The following is an 18,341-nucleotide window of genomic DNA, read 5'->3' as shown; positions in this document are numbered from 1 at the left end:
CTTTCTTATCCTCCATCAATGGGATGGTACAAAAGGGGGTGGTGATGGACGGAGCATTTGAACCAATCAAACACTCACACCCAGTCAAAAGATCTGGGTTTGATCCATCACCGTTCTTTAGCCCACTCTGCCACCCCAGTTCAGACATGGCTATGTGCAAATCAGTCTGACCCTGTGCCTCATGAGAACAGTCCAGCCCGAACTGCCAAGCCATGCCTTCCCTGGACCGGAAACAAGCTTCCGAGGACCGGTTTCTGGCATTCCAGCCGTCTTCAGCCCGGCTTGCTTGAATCCAGTGGCAAAGTGAGCAAGGGACTCACGTCTGAGCATACCCTGCCACACTTATGGCGGCCAAAGCGGTACAAAAAGGGGGTGGTGATGGACGGAGCATCTGAACCAATCAAACACTCACACCCAGTCAAAAGATCTGGGTTTGATCCATCATTGTTCTTTAGCCCACTCTGCCACCCCAGTTCAGACATGGCTATATGCAAATCAGTCTGACCCTGTGCCTCATGGGAACAGTCCAGCCCGAACTGCCAAGCCATGCCTTCCCTGGACCGGAAACAAGCTTCCGAGAACCGGTTTCTGGCATTTCAGCCGTCTTCAGCCCGGCTTGCTTGAATCCAGTGGCAAGGTGAGCAAGGGACTCACGTCTGAGCATACCCTGCCACACTTATGGCGGCCAAAGCGGTACAAAAGGGGGTGGTGATGGATGGAGCACATGAGGCACAGGGTCAGACTGATTTGCATATAGCCATGTCTGAACTGGGGTGGCAGAGTAGGCTAAAGAACGGTGATGGATCAAACCCAGATCTTTTGACTGGGTGTGAGTGTTTGATTGGTTCAGATGCTCCGTCCATCACCACCCCCTTTTGTACCTCCATCAATGGGAGGCAGGTGTAGGTTCTCATGGACAACACTGTCTCCGTGGGGTCCTGAGGTCTGTATCAAACATTGTGCCTCTGGGTGTGACTGGAGCAGCAGAACCTTTTTAGATGCCAACCACCTGGCAGAGTCCCTTCATGCCAGAGAAGATTAAATGAGCAGAAGTCATTTGGCAGATCACACGTGGCGTCTGAATCCTGAGTTGGTGCAAGTCATGCTCGATCAGTGGGGAGACTGTTTTGTGCATTTGAGTTTGCATAAGAGTGGTCATACTTGTTGGAGTCGAAAAAGGGACTTCTTCCTGGCACCATCTCTCCTGTCCAGAGTTCTGAAGATGATCAAGAACTGGGCCCTATTATTCCTAATTGCCCTAGACTAGGCCGGGAGATTGTGATACCTGGCATGAGCATGTGCCCTGTGGTCAGTCTGCCTCTTTGGGCTCTCACAAAAGAGCAGGGTTCTTTATCCGAACCTCTACAACTTATATCTCCTATAACTGAATGAATGCAATCAACTGTGTGTGGCTGTCTTAGATTGTGGATGTCACCCTTGTTGCCAAACTTTCATCCACAAAATCCATCGCTGCTATTCATTCGGGCAAGATTTTAGCCTGGTGTGGTAGCTGGTACACACCTTGTAAGCAAAACTGTCAGACCTTCTCTTGTTTGTTTTGTCTTTAGCCCAGCCAGGCCTTACAGTGAGCACTACAAAAGGCTATTTGTCTAACATTTTGACCAATCTTGGTTTGCTGGAACAACTGTCCTTGATTAAATTGCAAGTTATGATTGTTTATTAAAAGTTTGACATGTGTTCAAACGTCCATGTGGGACCGAAACTTGGTCTTGACATTTCTTATGTGTATTCCCTTTCGAGCCTATGCATAGTTGCTCACTGCAACTCTTGTGTCTGAAAACGTTACCTCGTAATGATTATATCCTCTAATTGTGTGAGTGAAATGCAGATATTTTTAGTGTAACGGTCTGACACCACACCTTCCCAGAGTAATCAGTGCTGAGAACCCAGGCTTCTTTTTTACCCAAGGTCACATCTCCCTTCCATGTTGGGCAGTCGATCTCTCTACTAGCGTTCTTTGCTCCCACTCACCGTTTGAGAAAGAACAGGCCCCATCAGCCGGACCTCCAAAAGGGCTCCGAGTTTTCTTATTGGCCTTACCAAGCGCATCAATTGTACGATCAGCTCTTTGAGTTTTTCTAGGGCGAAGAAAAAGATGGCTTTACAGAAGATGACCGTGTTTTGGTGAATGGTCCTGTGCGTAAAGATCCACTACGCAATAGCCAAGAAACGGCCTAGGAGTATCAAAGCCATTTCATTAGCGCCAAGTCTACCTAGACAACATTGGCATAAGAGGTGCCTGCTAGGCTGCGACATGGGTGTAGGTGCATTTATGGAGAACTACTGCCATAGCTGCCAAGTCAGATGACAAGGCCACTTCACTCACTTGGTCCTGGAGGACTTTTTCATCTGAATCCATTCCACTGACCATCCACCTTTTGGGGGGTACTGCTTTGGTATCTATTCAAATTGTGAGAAATCTGGGGGGTTCGACCCTGACGCTGCCCTTGGATCTGGCCCCAGCGCCGCCACAGGCGCTGCACTGGGCGCCATTTATCCCACCTCTGCCCCGGTCCTCGGACCATTACGTTCCGTCCTGGAATTCGCATTGGGATGCAGCTCTGACTCAGCCCCAGCTGGCGCCGCTCCCGGCACCGATTGCCCCTTCTCCGGCTCCTGCCCTGCCACCGCGGCAGGCTCTTTTCTACTCCGGAGCCGGACGAGGACTGGGACGGCTCCAAGGACCCCCTTGCGCGGCAGTGTGACTCCGAGCAGGATTGGGTGGATGACCTTCAAGATGCGGGAGAGCTTGATGTGTCTTCTGACCCGGGGTTTGCCTCCCCTCTGCCTATTCTGGAGGAGGGCGCTTCCTACAGTATGGTGCTGCGTCAGGCTGCGGCGGCTCTCCATCTCCACCTCCCTACAGTGACCCTTAAGACCAACCTCCTTACGGAGGTGCTCCAGACGGCGTCTACGTCATCTGAGCCGCTGCTCCCTTTCAATAAGGCACATACCGAAGTCCTCTTGGGCACTTGGTTGCGACCGGCCTCGGGGGATAAGAACGTCGCTAGGTGTCATCGCCCGGCGCCTGGTGAGCCTGCCTTCTTGACCACTCACCCCACACCTGAGAGCCTGGTCATTCAGGCCTCGACTTCAGAGTGCCTTTCCCTCGGCTCCGCCGAATAAGGACTCTAAGAAGCTGGACCAATATGGCAAGAGGTTGTTCTCCTCAGCCAGCCTGGGGTTGCGGTCGGCTAAAACTGCCTGCTTATTGGGCAGCTACTCCCACGCAGTGTGGATTCGGTAGCAGAGATCCTGCCTCAGTGTTCTGAGGAGGTCCAGGCTGTCCTTTCCCAAGCGATTGCGGAAGGCAAGGATGCGGCAAAGTTTGCCATCAGGTGTGGTCTGGACACAGCTGATTCCTTGGGCAGGGCAATTTCCACGACGGTGACGTTGCGGTGCCATGCCTGGTTGTGGTCTATCGGGTTCTCGCCCGATGTCCAGGGCTCGCTCATGGACATGCCCTTTGATGGCTTCCACCTCTTTGGCGACAAGGCTGACAGTGCCCTGTAGCGCTTTAAAGACTTGCGGGCCACGGCCAAGTACTTGGGCACTTTTACGAATAGCCCTGCCATGCCTGTCTTTCGTCCCTTTCGTTGCCAGGGCAGGGGCACCAAGGCATGCTCTTCCAGCAAGCCTCTGCAGAACCAGCCTCAGCGCGGACGCGCTTGTGGATTCCGCAGGGGTGTGTCTGGTAACCAGCGTGCGGGTCAGTCCACTTCAACCCTGCTGCTTCTGCCTCTAAGCCTTCCTAATCTGACCTTCGGGGAGCACCACACGCCGGTGGGTGGCAGGATCCGCCACCACCTCCACCACTGGCGCGACATTACATCAGACAAGTGGGTGCTGCAGATAATCAGCCAAGGTTACGCACTCCCTTTTCTGTCCTCCCCTCCTGCCATGCCACCTCGGTACCACCGCATGTTGGGGGATTATTTGGCTCTTCTCCAACAGGAAGTTGCGGCCCTCTTGGCCAAGGGGGGCATATAGTACGTTCCTGGGTTAGAAGTAGGGAGTGGTTGCTATCCCCATTACTTTCTGGTCCCCAAGAAGGACAAAGGAGGTCTGTGTCCTATCTTGGACCTTCGGGACGTGAATCGCTTCCTCTGGAAGGAGTAGTTCAAGATGCTCACCCTGGCTCAGGTCTTGAATGTTCTCGACCCTGGAGACTGGATGGTAGCGTTGGACTTGCAGGATGCTTATTTTCACATCCCAATCCTGCTGGCCCACCTGCGTTACCTGCGGTTCACGGTAGGCCTGGAGCATTTTCAGTGTACTGTGCTCCCCTTCGGCCTTACCAGCACCCCCCGGGTGTTCACGAAAGTGATGGCGGTGGTCGCAGCTCATCTGCGCAGGTTAGGGTTGTCAGTCTGCCCCTACCACGATGACTGGTTGTTAAAGGCGGGCTCGCCTCAGGCAGTCGTCAACCACCTTCAGACTATGGCCGTCCTCCTGCACTTGCTGGGGTTCTCCCTCAACGTGCCGAAGTCTCACCTGAGTCCCTCTCAGAAGCTCCCCTTCATCGGAGCGGTTCTGGACTCGACGCAGATCTTCCCGAGCAGCAAGTCTGGGATTTTCAGGCTATGATTCTGATCTTTCTGCCTCTACCCCGAGTTTTTGTCAGGATAACCCTCCTGCTCCTGGGCCTGATGGCCACCTTCATCCTTCTAGTGCGACATGCCAGGTGGCATATGCAGGGCTCTGCAGTGGGACCTGAAGTTCCAGTGGGCACAGCATCAGGGCAACCTGTCCGATCATGTCCAGATCTCGGAGGGTACTGCATGACATCTGCAGTGGTGGTTCACGAATCGCGATTGGGTCAATGGCAGATCCCTCTCCCTTCCCCAACCGGAGCACACAGTGGTGACAGATGTGTCCCTCCTGGGATGGGGAGGCCACTTGGGAGAGGCGGAGATCAGAGGCCTCTGGTCTCCGGCAGAGTCCCGGCTCCATATCAACCTTCTGGAGCTGTGGACGATCCGACTTGCACTGAAGGCATTCCTTCCCTCTGTCCGGGGAAGTGTAGTGCAGGTGTTCACGGACAACACCACCGCCATGTGGTATTGCAACAAACAGGGCGGGTGGGGTCCTGGACTCTGTCAGGAGGCTCTGTGCCGCTGGACATAGCTGGAACATCAAGGCATTACCTTGGTGGTTCAACACCTGGCAGGTTCTCTGAACGCCGGGGCGGACGAACTCAGCGGCCGGTGCTTGATGGATCATGAATGGCGTCTGTACTCGGACATGGCGCCAGATCTCTTTCTGCAGTAGGGAGAGCCATGGTTCGATCTAATTGCCCCACAAGAGAATGCTGAATGTCATCATTTCTGCACGTTGGAATTTACAAGGCGGCACTCGCAGACGCTTTTCGTCTCGAGTGGAGCTGCGGTCTACTGTACGCTTTTCCACCTTTACCAATTCTGCCCAGAGTGCTGAAGATCAGGCGCGACCGGGCTCAAGTTATACTTGTGGCTCCGGACAGGGCTCAAAGAGTATGGCATCCTGAGCTACTCAGTATGAGCATCGCGCCCCCGATCCGTCTGCCTCTTCGGTAGGATCTTCTGTCGCAGCAGCAAGGGACGGTCCTCCACCCGAACCTGTCCAGCATCCACCTCCATGCGTGGAGATTGAGGTGACAGTTGACGGCATTCGACCTTCCTCCCAAAGTCTGTAATGTCATTCTGGCAGCCAGGCGTTCCTCCACTAAAACGGTGTACGCCTGCCGATGGAACAAATTTGTAGCATGGTGCACAGCAAAGGCTGTGGATCCCCTTTCGGCCCCTCTTTCTGAGGTTCTTCTGTTTCTCCTATCGTTGGCCCAGCAGGGCTCTGCTCTGGGCACTATCAAAGGCTATGTTTCTGCCATTTCCTCCTTCCTGAGGCTTCCTGATCAGCCTTCCCTTTTTAAGTCTCCAGTTGTTGACCGCTTTCTCAAAGGCATTACACACACGTTTCCTACCGTGCCTTTCATAATGCCTCAATGGGACTTAAATCTTATCTTGACTTTTCTGATGTGCTCTTCTTTGGAGCCCCCTCATAACTGTCCTTTACGTTTTCTTACTCTAAAGACTGCTTTCCTGTTGGCTATCACCTCTGCCAGAAGAGTGACTGAGCTCCAGGCTCTTTCTTCTAAACTTACTTGACTTTCTGTTTATCCGGACAAGTTGGTTTTGAGGACCCGTCCTCCTTTCTTGCCAAAGGTTGTCACGCCCTTCCACATCGAGCAGACCATCACTTTGCCCACCTTTTTTCCGCATCCTTCCAGGGAAGAGGAGATGCTCCACCGTCTGGACCCAACACGTGTGCTTGCTTTCTATCTGCATCGTACACAACAGTTCCGGGTGGATGATTAGCTCTTTGTTGGCTATGTGGGTGCCAAAAAAGGTCGGGCTGTGCACAAATGGACCATTTCTCGGTGGGTCGTTCTGTGTATCAAAGCATGTTACTCCTTGGCAAAGAAGGAGCCTTCTGTGGGGCCACATGCCCATTCGACCAGGGCGACTGCAGCCACTACTGCTTTGGGACGTGGTGTTCCCTTGCAGGACATTGGTCCGGCAGCAACGTGGGCCTTGCTGATCACGTTCACGAAGCACTACTGCCTTGAAAATCAAGTCCGGAGAGACTGCTTCTTCGGCCGTTCTGTACTCCTTGACTTTCTGGTGTAATTTTGTTTGCAGACCCACAACTGGGGTTGATATTGCTGGGGTATCTATTCTAAGGTAAGGAATCTATCACAAATGTCTCGTTCAGATGCACACGTTACTACTTGGGTAACGATATATCTGTAAGAGACATTAGTTAGTGATAGATTCCTTACCACCCCGCCCATCCTCCCCGTTCTGCGAACTGATTAATAGGGTTAGGGTCATCCCCTTTTAGGGCCCTTGTTTTATGCACCAACGGTCCGGTTTCTTGCATGGCTCTGCGTTTCGGCTCGGAAAGTTGTGTACAGAACTGACGTCCGCGCACATGGGTGTTGCCTAAGTAGTCTGTGACGTCATCTTGGCGCTCACGACGCCAGTAAAGGACACGGAGCCGCAAGACGCCACCTACCGACGTGCAGGAGTACTGCTAAGCAAAAACTTTCCGGATCCAGTCTGACACCTGGGGATTATTCTAAGGTAAGGAATCTATCACTAACTAATGTCTCTTACAGATATGTTGTTACACAAATAGTAACTTGTGCTTCAAGGGACGGTGTCACAGCTGTAGCTATGTATGGTACCGCAGCATTTTACTATTCAAGGGACAGTGTCACAGCTTTGGCTATGTATGGTACTGCAGCATTTTACTATTCAAGGGACGGTGTCACAGCTTTGGCTATGTATGGTACCGCAGCATTTTACTATTCAAGGGACGGTGTCACAGCTTTAGCTATGTATGGTACCGCAGTATTTTACTATTCAAGGGACAGTGTCACCAATTTAGCTAGGTATGTACTGACATATTTTACTATTCAAGAGAATGTGCCACAGCTTTAGGTAGGGATGTACCGATGCCTTTTAACCATTCGTGGCAATGTGCCACAGCTTTAGGTAGGTACGGGATCTAAGCATTTTAGTATTCAAGGGGCGGTGTCGCAGCTTTAGGTAGGTATGTACTGACGCCTTTTACCATTCATGGCTCAGTGCCACAGCTTTAGGTTGGTACGATACCCAAGCATTTTAGTATTCAAGGGGCAGTGTCGCAGCTTTAGCTAGGTATGTACCGACGCGACGCCTTTTACCATGCAATGCACTGTGCCACAGCTTTAGATAAGTACGTTACCGAAGCATTTTAATATTCAAAGGACGGTGTCACGGGTTTAGCTGTTCCAGGAACAGTGTTGCAGCTTTAGGTAGGTATGGTACCGAAGCATTTTAGCATAAAGGAACGGTATCTGCTTTAAGGGGGATGTATGGTACCGGAGAATTTTTACATTCGCATCGGTTTCATAAAGTTAGGTAAGTATTGTACCATCGAAGTCAACTTTAAAAAACAAAAAGCAGATTCTGTTCTTTTTGTGTCGTTAGGGGTCATCAGAGAAGGATTGTTTTTCCCTGGGACAGGGGCACCCAGTGTAAGCTGGTAAATGAACAAAACTGAAACGTTATATGGGTATTGCATTAATAAAATACGGTGGCTAGAAGGTGAAGTGAGCGAGAGAAAGAATTGGAACTTGGCACAAGTCATGCATGAGAAGTGCATGTAATCCATGTCCTACGCTGACCGAAAGTGCTCGTCGTCATGCAGATTTTGTTTTTAAAGGTATGTGCGTTCCGAAGGTAGAGTCCAAAGCACACATGCCACCCAGTGTACGAGTTAGTCGGCTTTTTTGTACTGAGATTGGCCGTTTAGTGAGCAGCCTTGAAGTTTGTTCCCAGGAGCTGTAGTAAATAGTGGGTGGTGGAATGAAAGGTCGCACCTTACCCTCAATGCCCTTTACGTTTCTAATAGGCCTCTGTAGCATGTTACATCCGAGTGCTCCTCGCCGGGCAGTGAGATGACATAACTTCTGTCTGCGTGTTGTTGCTTGAGTGGGCTATTTCAGCAGCCTGTGGCAGGCATTCCTTTCACCGTGGTGCCAAATATAGTAAATGGCTGGAAGGAAGCGCTGTTTTCAGAACGTCTGCGCCGTGACACAACCCGGTGTGTAGTCATCGCTGCAAGGATATGATTAATATTCATGAGGCAGGATTTCTTGTGCTATCCTTGCGATTTATTGCAGCCATGAAGGCTTCCGAAAACGGAGGACAGCTTGGCGTTTTCTTTTGCAGTGTGCCATCATTGCAACTCTTGTCCATGAACTTGGGTGACCAGATTTTGAGAACCAAAAACCTGGAGACCCCCGAAATAAAAATAGACTAATGCATTTAGGCCAATTTCTATATCTGGCCCGTGATATTTATCCAAAATAAAGAAATATGTCGGGACACTGGGGCAGTCCACCGAAAACTAGAACTGTCCGGGGAAAACCGGGGCTTCTGGTTCACCATACCATGAACATGACTGGGGCTAGTGCAAGACCAAAAAACACTTGTGAAAGTGACTTAAGAGTTTACAGCGGTCCTCGGGTTGTAGCCTCCCTTCCCCTCCTTCCTTCCCCCAACCCCATTCTGACCGTGGTTCCTCAATATTCTCCAGTGCCTTAAGGAGGTCTGTGAGCGCTCCTTTGCCACCCAGCGGGGCCTGTGTCCTAGGGGCCTGTGTCCTAGTTCCAGCTGTGGGCTGCTTTTTTTTTTTTTTAGTAGTCTGGGGCCGATTTGGGTGGTTTCTGCATTGTTCGGATACCGCCAGCTGCCTAGTAGGTGCCAGAGTGGGTTTTTGGAAGTAGATAGGCATCCATTACCTCCCATTTAGGACCGGGAAGAGGTCACTCCCTTTCTCTCGCCGGGCCGGCCCATTAATATATGCAGATTGAGCGGGGGCAGCGGGCCTGAGCAGAAGTGACCTCACTTGTTTTTCAGGTGTGTTTCACCAGTGTAAACTAATCCGTGCTTTTTTTATTAATCGCCCCGCCCCTTTTAAAAAAAATAAAACTTGAATGAAGCAGGGTTTTGTGGACACAATATGCAAATGGGGGCCACTTTTTTTTTTTAACGCTCCCGGGCCGTTGTTTAATCCCATTCCAACCCTAAATGCCACCTCTTTTAGCTCACAGGGACTTGGACTACATACAAATGAAGTTCCAATGCACTAGAGGCCCCTTGAGGTTCTATAGCCAGCAGGGAAAGACTTGCCCCTCAGCGGCATGTGCCGTCAAAAAGCGCGGCCTGTAATGTCACTGGTGCTAAACCAAATCAAAGGAAGCGCCCGTCTCTAATCCTCTCTCGCGAGCGGCCGTGTGAAGGAATTAAATCTCGGTCCAGGCACCAAGATGCCAAACCCCTAGTGGGAACGCGGGGGTCGCGAGCTCTGTTAATCGGCAGACATTCCGAGCGCACGCTTTCTAAGGAAGCCCTGCGAATCCCCTCGAAGCGTCGGCTGCTACTTAAACAAGCATTGGAAATGCAATAGGTCTCGCACCATTAGAGTTAGTGCTTTTAGAATTGTTTATGGGTTTTTTTTGTAAATGTTTAGCATTTTTGTTTCCTGTAGCCAATGCTAAAGTATTACAAATAAAAAAAGCCATAAACATTTCTAAAAGCTCTAACTGAAATGGTCTGAGACCTATTGCACTGTGTGAGGGTGAGGGGTTGAGGGTGAGTGAGGGTGAGGGTGGGTGAGGGTGAGTGAGGGTGAGGGGTTGAGGGTGAGTGAGGGTGAGGGGTTGAAGGTGAGGGTGAGTGAGGGTGAGGGTGAGTGAGTGAGGGTGAGGGGTTGAGGGTGAGTGAGGGTGAGTGAGGGTGAGGGGTTGAGGGTGAGGGGTTGAGGGTGAGTGAGGGTGAGGGTGAGTGAGGGTGAGTGAGGGTGAGGGTGAGGGGTTGAGGGTGAGGGGTTGAGGGTGAGTGAGTGAGGGTGAGGGGTGTATGTTTCAGATAGTGCATGCAGTCCTGTGTGGAGATCCCTATATAGTTCAAATTTATTTTTAGGGATAGTTGCCCAGAGGATCTAATAAAAGGCTAGCTTAAATGGTTTTGGTTTTACTTTAAAAGTATGGAGCCAGTTGATTACAACAATCAGCCGAGGGTTGATAGTCTCTAATGGCGGCCTCTGGGCCCATATAGGGTTTTATTGGACTTATTGCCAGACTCTGCTATCCTCGCCTTAAAATTTGCTTTTTTGGCTAGTTGTACTTCTGAATAATATTTTTTCTAATGCTGCCTTATAAGTCCTTTTGAACACAATGTTGTAATTGCTCTACCATTGTCTCTAGAAGTTTACAGTGCATCTTGGGGGGGCGCTAGAGGGCGCCAAGCAAGATGGCCACACTCGAGTGAGGCTCTTGCAGTTCGGGCGATTCACCCCGTAATTTATCCTGGTTATTGTGCTCCTCTAAATACCAAACGTATAAATGTAAGCATCGGAACTTGGAGGCGGTATATTTCGCTGTGATCATTGCTTTTACCTCTTGACGGGACTGAGGAATCTGCTGCTGACCTCCGAAGCCGTGAATGTACAAAATGGTGGCGCTGCGGACCTGAGGCGGGGAACTGTGCGTCGCCGTGGAGATCGCTAGGGACGACTCACCCTCTGTTTTGTGCTGCCCGGGGGGCCCGAATGTACAGCAAGCCCTGCTACTGACTGCGGAAGAGAGTCTGCTGGTCCCGCTCGCGGCAGGAACTTTTACCGTGAGACGTGCGGTTTGGAGCTGCGAGCCGATGAAGAGGTAGGCAGGCACTGCGGAGCTGGGCCGGAGACCCGGGGGCGATAACCAGAACAGCTAGCGGACTGTATTTGAAGTCCCCCAGGGCCGATAACACTCGCTGCCAAACATCGGTAGTGCGTAAAAGTGAACGACGCCCTGCCGGCACGTAGAGCGCTCTGCCGGGTACCCTGGAGTCCCTATCTGACCTGCATGCACTCCGGGACCGGGACGGCTGCTTTGGAGGAACGCCCTAAGAGGAGAATGGAAAAGGATTTAGTGGATGCGGCGAGGCGACAGAACACCGTGTGAAACTGCACTGGCCCCATCATTGGGAGTGCGATGAGACTGTACAGATTCCGTAGGTAACGTTTAGCGCTTGTGCTACTGCGGTGTTATGCATTATTATATTTCAAAAAGCTTTGAAAGGATTGGCTGAATCAAAACAACCCAATCTGTCCAGAACTTTAAAAAAAAAACACATTTCCAGGGGGTTTGAGGCAATGTCTGCAAACTGCGGGCAGAGAGAATGTGCGAAATGTAAAGCATGACACGGCGGGCAGGGGAGGGGGCGGAGCCGGGGTGTGGGAGGAGTGCGGGAACAGACGGCGAGGGGAGGAGAGTAGGAGGAGGAGAGTAGGGGAGGCACGGCCTAGCGGCCGTGCAATCAAGAAGTGAGGGGGCGGGAGAGTAGGCAAGGCAGGCGGCTGGGGGCATGTGCACGCGCCTTTAAGCTCAATGCGCATGCGCATTGAGCTTAAAAGTCACGGGCACTGCAAGGAATCGCCACGATTCCTTGCAAGTTAGATAAAGAGTCGATGAGCCCCTATAGTCTCGCTTGCTCGATGCGCATGCGCATCGACAGGCGAGACCTAAACACGTGGCACCGTGCCATGGCAGTCCGTCGACATTCCCGCTGTCACACTGCGCCCGTGCGCCGTGCCCTACCGGCGGCTCACTTAAGCTTTTGTCGCTTTCAATTGGTGTGCTGTATTATTCTCAAGTGTAGAATGTGTTTGACTGAACTGATACCTTGTTCTGAGCTGTGGCATGGTTGCTTCTGATCCTGCGAGAGAGCCTTGCTGACCTCCGTGGCACTGCATTTAATCATTTGGGAGTGGAGGATTAACGGTTCACGTGCCAATGTGGGGCGGACGGAATTGGTGCGTTTGCGTTTTCTTTTATCTGCCAGTGCAGCTTTGATATCCGCCGAGCCGCATTCGATTTTCCACTGTGTTTTTAGCCTATGTCATATTGTCGTTTGACAGATGACAGCTTGACCACAGCCCTTTGTCTAAGACCTGTTGATTAATTCAGGTTTCAGTATGCATTACTGATTTATTTTGAATATTGTCACCAAGGTTCAGGCACATTAAAACGTGTCTTCCCCCGAGACGTCAAAACACACAAGATGATGGACGGAATGTTGCACAATGGCAAAACATTGACCCCGTCACAGATCTGGGTTTAATCCATCATTATTTTGCTCACCAAGCCACCCCAGTTCAGTTATGGCCATATGCAAATCAGTCTTGCCCTTGTGCCTCATGGGAACAGTCCAGCCCGAACTCCCCCGAGACGTGTCATGAAATACTTCAAAGGACGTCATTATAGCTTGTTTTTTTGCGTTGTTTAGGGCTCGCTGAAAGGACTTGTACTTCTCTGGTACTAGTGACCTTTTATTTGTACATAGGTCTGCGATATCTGCATTTTCCAGCTGTATTTCCTTGAAGTCGGGTGCGTGCGCCCCAAACAGTTCTACAAATGAGAAAAACATCCTGGGATCCAATGCGTTGGGGATAAAATGGGTGGCAGCAGAAAGGGGGCGGAGTCTCAAGGTGTGATGTTCTCAAGGTGCGGACAGTCAAAGTATACACTTGCTAAAAAGTCTGCCTCAAAAAATTGGTAACAAGGACATATGTGATTATAAATCTGTTTTTGCTGAACTAATCAGACAGGCTACATTTTAAAATATCTTAGACGTGAAAGGCATCTGCTGATGTAATCTTTGTGTACCCCACAAGTACCTGGGTTGCTAGAGATGTGTGAAGTCTATTCAAGTGTTGGACACAGATGGTTAATATGCCTGCTGCAAAGAACAGCAAATCGCATGCAGGTCACACATTTATATTTTATGTACACTGTTTTTGTTGCATAGGTCCGTGCATCTAGATCACAATTTAAATGTATTTGTAGTATATCTTGGTGAGCTTAATTGGTTGTGAACTGGCACTAAAGAACTGCATGCAAGCTGCATGGCATAAGTTAAATAAAAACCTTACCGGTTTTTATTCTCAAGCTTTCAGCTTTTGTGAAATTTCTTACACATTATACACATATTTATTGCATATGAGAAATTTGCTCACCCCAGCCTGCTTGTGAACAGCATAAGTTTCTTAGTTTCCAGCTCAGCCTTCACTTTTGCTCTATAAATACATTTTGAATACACTTAAAATGTTATCACCACTTGACTTTCACAATTTAATTGTACATACTGCCATAACTTCATTTTTAATCCATACTGCTTTTTGCCAGTAAATACCTTTCACAATGATTAGTTGTATTAGAAAAGCCACCTAAATGTGAGCAACGCCAAATATTTTAGGTAATAATAGAAACCCTATTGATTTTGTTCATTTTGGACTCCATTGCTGTGTCAGTTTTATGTGGATTGAAGCTGTTGTTTCCAGTTCTGATGATCAAGCAGAGGAGTGTTGAGAACTTATGAAACAGACTTTGGGGTTGGGGCTGTAGTCTGCGAAGATTAACATAATATTGGATAGGAAACCTAGCGCAGTATTCCCCAGAGACCTTCAGTAATTGATAAGGAGCCCAAATCTTTCCTTTTGTGCAGGTAGAATAATTGTGCGGGGGACATGCTGATTGACAGAGAAGGCGGACTTTTGTGGTAGGATTACTTGGTATAATGAGTGACTAACATAGTACCTTGACTCTTGGTCGCAGTCCCCTGTCTGGTGATCTATAGACATGGTTATTTAATAATCCCTTTACATGTGGTGTTCCAAGAGCGGGTTCTGTGAACCAAAACAGGGTACTGTTATCATAGTTTGCTGTTAAAATTCAGTTTGTTACCTTCCCCAAGTTAGAGTTCATGGTGCTCCAAAGTGTCGGTTTCCTAATCTACTATTCAGGATCTCTTGATCGCCTTTAATAAACGTGTCTCTGAAAGTTTTCATTTGTAGGAGGACGTATTTCAGCTGAATTATCTTTGGACATTAAACTACGCTGTGTATCCGTATCTGTTTTGAGAATTTAAATGCTTTATCAGGAGCTTTCGAATTCATTATTAGGTCTGTGACCAGAGGTATACGTGACTGATCTTTCTTTTCTTTTCAGGTCACTCAGGCAACAAGTCAGATTGTAATGAACTGCGCTGACATTGACATCATTACTGCTTCATTTGTCCTGGAAGGGGGCGAAGGTAAGAGGCTTCATTTTACTGTCCATGTAAGTATTGCGTTTGTCTTTTGTGTGGCCTCACATTATTTAAGACTCTAGGTGAAAGCGCCTTCTAAACGTATCTACATTTATTGGTATTGAGGCAGCTCATTGCATTGAACTCCTGCTGCAGAACTCTGCTGTTTCCACGGGACACAGGTCTACAGCTTTAATCTATTTCATCATAATAAAAGGAGTACTATTGGTATGAGCACCCTTTTAAGTGGCACAGGTCGATCCACTGTGTGGTGAGGCTATATAAATGCTTACTATTAGCCCGACTTATATTACTGTTTACATTTTGCTTTCTTTACCAGATTTCATCTAGTCGCCATTTGTTGTTGTTGGGCTGGTTATATTGTCCTGGGGTCTTTACATTCCATATAAACGGAGCCTGGCCGGATGTTGGTGTTTTCTTGAGGAAGTAGCACTCACTTCGCATGGGCGGGCCCCTCTTCTTTTCCATAGACTTTTAGAGAACACGTTTTGTTTTTGCTGTTCTTTGTGCTGATTGCGATGGCTTTGGAAACAACCATCCTTTGTACACCTAATATGGAAGAGATCTGTCATTTGACCAAGACATCTGTCATTTTAAGAGTCCAGAGCCTTGGTTGACTTTTGGCTAATTAGGGAATTAAGAGTGAAAAGGGCGCAGTTCTGCATCTTCCAGTTCCGTAATCCACATTGTATGATGCAGTTTTTGGCGACAGGAAGTCCGCATGTTTTGCAGTGATTGCTTCATGCACTAGCACTGAAGGCACCCTTAGCCATACGTAATGCCAACACTGAGAAAGGATAAAGCACGTGACTTCTTTCTGAAACGGTTCTCTGACTGATAGGGAGGCATGGCATGTACTTTGATGTACAACTCAGTCTATCTGACCCAGACTTACAGCTCTTGATATTTTTTTTCATATATATTTATAGTTATGTAACCTGCATGGAATACCGGAACGCCATACTAAGGTTTCGTTTAATTTCTCTTTCTAAATGTATTCAAAAGCCTAGTGAGTTTCCTCTAAAACTGCCTACCCAATTTTTCATCTGGCAAGAAAACGTCCCCGCAGGTTAACGGGTATTTAAGTGGGACAGCCTTACATGGCTTTGCAGCCTTGTGTCGGTTGCTTATTTGCTCCCACTGATTCATGCTCCTACTTATCATAAAGACTATGGCTGGACCAGTCTGTGTAGAATTCAAAACGTGCAGAACTGGACAGTCTGCAAGTTGAGTATAAAGATGAGGCTGGAACGAAGTCACTGTGCAAACATTTTCTGGTCCGAATACTTGTATCCCCCACCAGGGCCAACCCTGAGAATTTTTTTCAGAGGCAGTCTTTGGATTCCTGACCGTCACTCCTCTTGCCTGGTTTGTGACCAATCACATGGGGAAAACTCCCTGAGGGTGTGAGGAGGACTAGTCCGATATCTGACTTGACTTCTGAGGAGGCACATTGGATGTGTTACTGCATGAAGAAGGCACTGCTGAGAAAAAGCAGAGGCTGCTAGGAGTTGAGACGACTGGGACATGAGATACTGCCTGCATCAGTAGCTTGCCATTAAGACCTGGAGGCCCATATGTTTCTCCTTTGTGAAGATGGCATCAACACCTGTGGTTGAGGATGTCCTGAATTTAATTTAATTCTGGAGAGAATTCCACTCCTAGACTCTGCTCCTAGAAAGACCGAAACATGGAGGGAACTGTGACCATCAACACAGTAGACTTTCAAGAATCTGAGTGCCGAGAGAAACCCAACAACGACAGGGGAAGTGTCACTGTTTTCACCAGGGATGGAGACCTCCTTGTCATGGAGGAGAGAGTAAGATTGGGCCAGAGGAAGTCTTAATTTCCAAGCTCTGCTGTCGCCCACACACCTTAACTAAACATGTACTGGTACTGCCATGACCTACATTTGGTTAAAAGTGGCGCTCAATGTAAAGTGCAAACTTTGCTGCTTGGGCTGAAGCCCTGTCTGAAGCATAGTCACTTGGTGGGCTGTGACTAGTGCATATCAACAGAGCTGGGTGTCCTACATTTACAGCTTCGCACACTGGTAGTATTTGTGCAAAGACTTCAGACTTCACCCGCTGGACAAAAAATGTATAGGGACCTAGTTCTTTCAGACGAGAGAGGAGTGTGCTCGAGTGGGGACTAATTGTAAAATTTTGAATTGACTGAGAATAACCAGAACACCAGGCAGTACCCCATCCCTGGTACTTTGTTAGGCTTGCATGGGGGCGCACCACCCAAAAAAAAGTCCAAGGAGAAATGTCAGTCTTGAATATATTAATTTTTTTTCTTTATTTAGTAAAGTTCATTCCTTTAAAAAGCATTCACAATGCAAATTGCCAGACAATTAGCCAACGCGTTTCACTCCCTACCAAGGAGTTTCTTCAGGGCGAATGTTCTAAAGTGGTATCGTTTGGTCGAATCCACATAAAGCGTGGAAAGGTTCCTTGCCTCCTTAAATTCCTACTTCTCCTATCAAATAGGTGCCACTGTAAAACGATGCTTGCTTTCACCTTAGATATTTCGTGGACCTCAGTGGAACCTCTAAGTTTATTTAAAGCCGTGCCCCTTTTTTCCGTAGCGTGTCAAGCTCCGATAAATAGTATCCCGGTGAAGGAAGTCATATCCATTCCTTCCCACACAGTCACGTGTTGGTTCAAAAGTGGTGAACCTAATAGTTTCCGCATCAGTGTAACGGCATGGATGGAACCCATCCCTGGCACTGTAACAGCCCACCTCAGCCCCCTGCTCCTCAAGAGCCAAGTACCAATGTTCTGCACCAGAAAACATTATTCCATAATAGCATACCAAAAGTATTGTTCCCATTGGTGCCTGTTAAATTGTGTAAATTGATTTTCTTTCTTCTTTATTATGTGTAATATGATTAAAGTACTTACTTTTCCAGAAATCAAAATACTATACTGTTAGGTTTTTAATATTTTCATCTGATGGCTGTTGAGTGCTGAGTCTCTAACCCTATACCATCTCCTCTAGTAAGCCGTGGGCCTCTCGACTACTCTGCCTTTGGAGTCAAGTAATAAAGGGGTGTACTTGGTGATCAGTTTGGGGTCAAGGGTAAGGCTAAGACCCTGTATTCCAGTGGTAAATGATTTGGGTTCACACAATCAGCCCCGATTGCCCAAGGACTACTGAAAACTTTCCACAGCATACAACTGTACTTTAAATTAGATCCTTCTATTCAACAGTACTTGCTACTGTGATTTAGATCATTTTATTCTCTAATAGGATAACTAGGGCCAGCTGAAGATAAATAAGGGTTCATTTTACATTGATACATGCAAATATACCCGATTCAGGTGGGAGACACTTAATTTTCTGAAGCAAAAAATGACTTTATTTGAATGCCCTCTGCCTAAAATTGCCTCACTTTCAATGTGTAGTTGGGGAAATGCATTTCTCCCCGATATTTTGTGCCCCCCCCAATCTCTCACTTTCTAGTTGTAAAATGTTAGCATGTATGTTTTTTTTGGCTCCCTGCCTGCGCCCAGAATTTTCATTCCAATGACAGACTTGCACTTTGCAAGTACAAATAATGCAGTTTGACCTAATACTAAAATACATGAAGTAGCACCTTGATGAAAACATTCATTCTAAGCACAATGGTAGCAC

The 18,341-nt window shown here is 48.3% G+C and overlaps 1 protein-coding gene across 1 annotated transcript in view; it reads left to right on the top strand.

The window, feature by feature from the left end:
- The window catches only part of NPEPPS (aminopeptidase puromycin sensitive), a 1,244,137-nt gene that overhangs the window by 164,200 nt on the left and 1,061,596 nt on the right, over nucleotides 1-18,341 (top strand). Inside the window, exon 2 of the mRNA XM_078645599.1 lies at nucleotides 14,603-14,687. Within this exon, the coding sequence (XP_078501725.1) occupies nucleotides 14,603-14,687 (85 nt within the window). The remainder of the gene's footprint in view (nucleotides 1-14,602; nucleotides 14,688-18,341) is intronic.

Source organism: Lissotriton helveticus, chromosome 5_1 (genome assembly GCF_964261635.1).
Source record: "Lissotriton helveticus chromosome 5_1, aLisHel1.1, whole genome shotgun sequence".
NCBI lineage: Eukaryota > Metazoa > Chordata > Amphibia > Caudata > Salamandridae > Lissotriton > Lissotriton helveticus.
This window is presented reverse-complemented; position numbering and strand designations above follow the sequence as displayed.